We start from the raw sequence: 5,650 nt of genomic DNA on the forward strand, positions 1-5,650 counted from the left end.
TCACTGTCAGGGATGAAGGCGGTGATGATGCAGGAGACTCCAGCCACGATGTTGGAGGAGGCGAACGGGAGGCGGCGGCCGACCCGCTCGATGGTGAAGATGATGAGGAAGGCGGCGGGGAACTCCACCAGACCGGAGATGAAGAAGTCCATGTAGACGTTTCCTCCGGCGATCCCCACCCGCATGATGAGGCCTTGATAGACCACGGCGCTGGTGAACCTGCAGACGAACAGACTCTCAGATCCTCCTGCGGGGAGAGAGGCGGATCTGGAGGATCCTCACCAGTTAAACATGAGGATGAAGGTGTGCTTCCTCATGTTGGGAGTTCTGACCAGGTCCAGCAGAGAGGCAGAGGAGGACGAAGCTTCAGCTTCATCATCAGTCAAAGTCTGAGATGAAGAAATGAGGAAAAGGTGAAACGGTCTGAAAAAACATCTGAAGACACTGCAAACATCCATCCACCTGCAGAAGACCAAACCAAGACCCGCCCTCACCTGTCCGTCACAGACCAGAGTCACTTTGAGCCAAACCAAAAGGGCTCACCTGAAGCTTTGTGGAGATCCTCTTCCGGTTCTCTTTGGCCATGGCGTCAGTAATCTGGAGAGCCTCTGAGAGACGGTTTTTAGAGAGGAGCCACCGTGGAGATTCTGGGATCAACCTGCAGAGAAACATGCAACCCTCAGGACGGATCCTGCCCAGATCCCGACATTTCATTCTGGATTCTTCAGAAAGACATCTGCAAAAAGTTTTCTGTTGTTTTATCACACCAGTAAACGCATGGCGTCGCCATCGGCAACCAGACACCAAAACTCTAAACTTCGTCAGCAAGACTTCAGATGTCGGAGGCGGTTTCAATGATGGAGACGAGATGATGCCTCCTCGCCCACTGAAGCTGTGAGGGGAGCAGGAACCTGATCTGGACGAGGATGGACCACCGTCTGACCTCGTTTACGCTGAAAACAGCTGATTCCTGATGAAGGATGTTTATCAATAAACTGCCAAATGATTTAATTGATTCTTTTTATTACTTTGATCAAATTTATGACAGTAAGACAGAAAATCCGAGGGGGCGTGTCTCTTCCCCATCAGCTGGACCCACCAATAGTAGGACAGGAACAGGACGAAGGGCGCGGTGATGGTGACCTGCAGCCAGCGCCAGTCAGTGATGAAGTAGGCCAGCAGGGGGAGGATCAGGTTCCCGATGCTGAAGAACATCTGGTACAGGATCCCCACGGTGCGTCTGTACTTCACCCCCACCATCTCTGTGACTGACACAACAGACAAAAGCTTCATCCAGGACGCCGTCTGAGCCGCTCCGACCCAGAACCCCGACCGACAAAGGTTCAGTACGCAGCACATATGAGGCCATCCAGCCTCCTTTCAGGCTGAAGCCCAGGAGGGCCCTGAAGACCAGGATGGACGTGTAGTCGGGAACCACGGCCATCAGGAACCCGGACACGATGTTGATGACGTTGGACACCAGGAAGGTGATCTTCCTCCCAAACCTGCAGTCACAGACCATCTCTCATGGACCGCTCAGGTTCTGGATGGGCGTCCCACTGACCCCACACCCACCTGTCAGCAAAGTAACCACAAGCAAAGCTTCCCAGCAGGAAGCCCAGGTTGAGGGTGGACTGGTACATGTCCAGCATCCAGCCGTCTGAGCAGACCAGGTCAAACTGTGGACAGAGAGCAGCTTCAGGAGGAGAAAGGCTCAGCAACAGGAGGACGGACCCCCAGAACCCCCACCTCTGTGACCAGCGACTTCCTGCCTTCATAGTCGTATTCCCAGCCGTCCTGGAAGACAAGAGGAGAGCGGATCAGTGAACCGGATCAGGATCTCTCTTCTGTTTAGGTACAGAAGTTCTGTCTTCTCGGGGTTTCCTTCAGGTTCTGGGGGCTCCTGCATCTTAAAGGGAGGTGTGTCTTTCAGGTCCCTTGAGGCTCGTACGACTATCTCAAGGATGTTGTGAAAATGGAATGTACCATTGTTGTATGTGTCGTGAGGATACTGGAAGTTACATTTAAGACACACCGGTGAGGCTGTGGTACAGTGTCCGTACATCACACTCTGGCGGTTAGTAAGGTGTGAGTATTTCAGAAGACACGCAGAGAACCAGGAGTTCAGTCTTCATGCAGCTTCTTGGACTCTCTGTCCCGGATGATGAAGACTCATTAATCATCTGCAGATGAAGACTGGAGTTATGGTTTCTCAGAAAACGCCAGAGCGACTTTTTCTAGAACCCAGACAGAACTTTTTGACCCTGAAGTACTCGATTACTTTGGTTTCCAGTTCCTCCGAGTAAACTTTGTTACTTTGGGTCAGGATTTATCACCATGCAGACGTTAATACTGACTTTTTTCAGAAGTTTATCAATAAAAACTCATTTTTTTCTAAGAAAGTTTCTAAAGTTTTTCCTCTTTGAGGAGCTCTGAGATCAAATTATCCTGTTACAGACATAAAGTACTCACTAATTATCACGATACTTTTATGAGGCGTCAGACGGTTGTTTCTGTAAAGTCCATTAACGTCTGATAATGGACACCTGGAAGTTCATTATCCTGCTAATAGAATGGTCATTTAACAATATTATCAATATTGAACTTAATATTTGTACTTTTATGGGTTTTTTCCAGGTAAAATTATTTTTCACAATCATTTTATTTTGTAGCATTTTCAGGACTCACTCTGAACCCGATGCTTTACTTTTACGTGTTTCAGGTTGAATTCCCTCGTTGGTGTGAAATCAAAAGTTAGAATCAGTTATGAAGAAAAACTTTTAGTTTGTTTTAATCTAAATGAATCTGAATGAAAGTTTCTCTCAGTAGTTATCAGGACGTTTACAAACATTAACAAATAATGAATCTAAAACTTTATTGACATCGTTCCTCAGACTTCAGGCTGTCAGCCTGGGCTCTGGGGGGTGAGTCTGACCTTGCATGGCGTCAGGGGGGCTTCGCTCAGGTGCAGCTCCTCCGCCTCGCAGGTGGGCGCCATGGCGTTCCAGTCCACCGCGTAGCGCTCGCAGCTGCTGCGCTGCAGCTCTCCGGAGACGTTGACCAGCGGCGCCGCCAGCCTGCGGCTGTCCGCCAGGCTCCATCCGCACGCCCCCCTGCGCTCCGCCAGCGCGGCGTCCCGGCACCAGTGGTCCGGCGTGAAGCCCTGGAAGACGATGCCTACGTAGACGCCGGCGAAGGACAGAGACAGGAGGCACAGCAGGGCGAAGATCCGCTTCTGGCAGCGGCCGAAGGCGCCGGCCTCCTCCAGGAGGTCATCGAAGGTCGCCATAACTGAAGAGGCGTCCGGTCCGTTCAGATCTGAGAGGACAGCTGCTGGCCGCGCTCTCAGGACGTATCTGACGGCTCTCCGACGTGGAGCTAAAGTCCAAAGTGAACGCTGGAGCCGCTCAGGCGGCCGGCGTTACTGTTTAATGATACAGTAACTTATGCAACATCAGAGCTGCAGACTCCGCCCCCAGGACTGCTGACACAACAGAAACACACAGATGTTACCCGGGGGGGGGTCCCCATGTTCACCAACCCCCAGATGACCCCGAGGGGAGCGTGCATGTGACCAGACGGCCAAAGGTGGAGGAGTGCCGCTGAAGGGACACACTGAAGCCACAGCTGCCCAGAAACCAAAGAGCCTTCTGCACCTCAACGGGTCGGAACCAGGCCAGAACCAGTACACTGGGACGGAACCAGGACAGGGTCAGGACCCTGGGACAGAACCAGGACAGAACCAGGACCCCGAGAAGGAACCAGGACAGGGTCAGGACCCCGGGACGGAACCAGGACCCTGTGAAGGAACCAGGCCAGAACCAGGACACCGGGACGAAACCAGGACAGAGTCAGGACCCCGGGACGGAACCAGGACCCTGTGAAGGAACCAGGCCAGAACCAGGACCCCGAGAAGGAACCAGGACAAAATCAGGACCCTGGGACAGAACCAGGACAGAACCAGGACCCCGAGAAGGAACCAGGACCAAAAACAGGACCCTAGGACTGAAGTAGAACCCCAAGACAGAATCGAGACAGCAGGACTCGAACGTTCAGCAGTAAAAGATTTTATTTTGACCTAAACTAGAAGGAAAAAACATTCCAGATGTTTCTTTATTTCCGAGGATTTTCTTTTCATTTAAAATCATTTTGAGACTTTTCGGTGACGTATAAACGTGGATCTGAAACCAGAACTTTCAGAACCTTCGATGATTTAATCCACAGACGGCGCAGGAGCAGAAGAACTTTAAAAGGTTTAAACACATTTGAACAAACCAAACAACAAAAATTCTGCTCTTATTTACAAAAACAAAATATTGATAAATAATCAACTGTCAGGCACGGAGGTGGGAGTGGGGTGATATGGGCCCCAGGACTGTTTTCGTTTTTAATGAAAAAAGTCAAAAATAAAATATGAAAAAACAAAGAATAAAAAAAATGATCATAATTTTAACCAAAACATCTGTGTGAGGAAACACGTCCACGTTTATACGTGAGAACGGCGACGAGCTTTAGCTTAAATTCAAATATGTCTGGCTGGAAGTTTGGAGACAAACTGAATATTCTGCTGTTATACAGACGTGAGGAGGACTTTGAGTTTTACTGAACCTTATCTGTACTTAAAAGACTTGATCCACCAGGTTAGCTCTGGGGCCTAACATGAGTTAGCTCTGAGGGCTAACACCGGGTTAGCTCTGAGGGCGAACACTGGATTAGCTCTGAGGGCTAACATGAGTTAGCTCAGAGGGCTAGCACTGGGTTAGCTCAGAGGGTAAAAACTGGGTTAGCTCTGGGGGCTAACATGAGTTAGCTCTGAGGGCTAACACTGGGTTAGCTCAGGGGGCTAACTTGAGTTATCTTGGGCCTAACATGAGTTAGCTCTGAGGGCTAACACCGGGTTAGCTCTGAGGGCTAACACCGGGTTAGCTCTGAGGGCTAACACCGGGTTAGCTCTAAGGGCTAACATGAGTTAGCTCTGAGGGCTAGCACTGGGTTAGCTCTGAGGGCTAACATGAGTTAGCTCTGAGGGCGAACACTGGGTTAGCTCTGAGGGCTAACATGAGTTAGCTCTGAGGGCTAGCACTGGGTTAGCTCTGAGGGCGAACACTGGGTTAGCTCTGAGGGCTAACATGAGTTAGCTCAGAGGGCTACCACTGGGTTAGCTCTGAGGGCTAGCACTGGGTTAGCTCTGAGGGCTAACATGAGTTAGCTCAGAGGGCTAGCACTGGGTTAGCTCTGAGGGCTAGCACTGGGTTAGCTCTGAGGGCTAACACTGGGTTAGCTCTGAGGGCTAACATGAGTTAGCTCTGAGGGCTAGCACTGGGTTAGCTCAGGGGGCTAACTTGAGTTATCTTGGGGCTAACACTGGGTTAGCTCAGGTGGCTAACAGTAGGTTAGCTAAATTCTTAAATCTCAGCTATGTGGGGGTGGGAGCTGTCCGATGATCAAATTTGCCCCTTTTGTTGTCTTCATTGCTTTTCCTCATAGTTGGATGAAACAAACTGAAAACTTTCTTCGGGCTTCGATGAAGCTCCGCCTCTTTCAAAAGCCTGTGATGTTTCTCGTCTGATGCAGGTTAAACCATGGCAGAGTCCTTGTTGGTCGATACGTCGTTGTTTTTGTTGGGGGGGGGCAGCAGGACGACCTGCTG

The 5,650-nt window shown here is 50.4% G+C and overlaps 1 protein-coding gene across 1 annotated transcript in view; it reads right to left on the reverse strand.

Annotated features, from left to right (window-relative positions):
* LOC112141007 (solute carrier family 22 member 2) overlaps positions 1–5,644 on the reverse strand; it is an 8,608-nt gene extending 2,964 nt beyond the window's left edge. Inside the window, exons 1-8 of the mRNA XM_036215688.1 lie at positions 2,936–5,644; positions 1,750–1,797; positions 1,576–1,679; positions 1,351–1,505; positions 1,100–1,268; positions 544–658; positions 283–389; positions 3–219 (exon numbers count right to left, since the gene is read on the reverse strand). Coding sequence (XP_036071581.1) covers positions 3–219; positions 283–389; positions 544–658; positions 1,100–1,268; positions 1,351–1,505; positions 1,576–1,679; positions 1,750–1,797; positions 2,936–3,289 — 1,269 coding nt within the window. The 5' untranslated portion in view covers positions 3,290–5,644. The remainder of the gene's footprint in view (positions 1–2; positions 220–282; positions 390–543; positions 659–1,099; positions 1,269–1,350; positions 1,506–1,575; positions 1,680–1,749; positions 1,798–2,935) is intronic.
* Between the last annotated feature and the right edge of the window lie 6 nt (positions 5,645–5,650).

Source organism: Oryzias melastigma, linkage group LG15, assembly GCF_002922805.2.
Source record: "Oryzias melastigma strain HK-1 linkage group LG15, ASM292280v2, whole genome shotgun sequence".
Classification (NCBI taxonomy): Eukaryota; Metazoa; Chordata; class Actinopteri; order Beloniformes; family Adrianichthyidae; genus Oryzias; species Oryzias melastigma.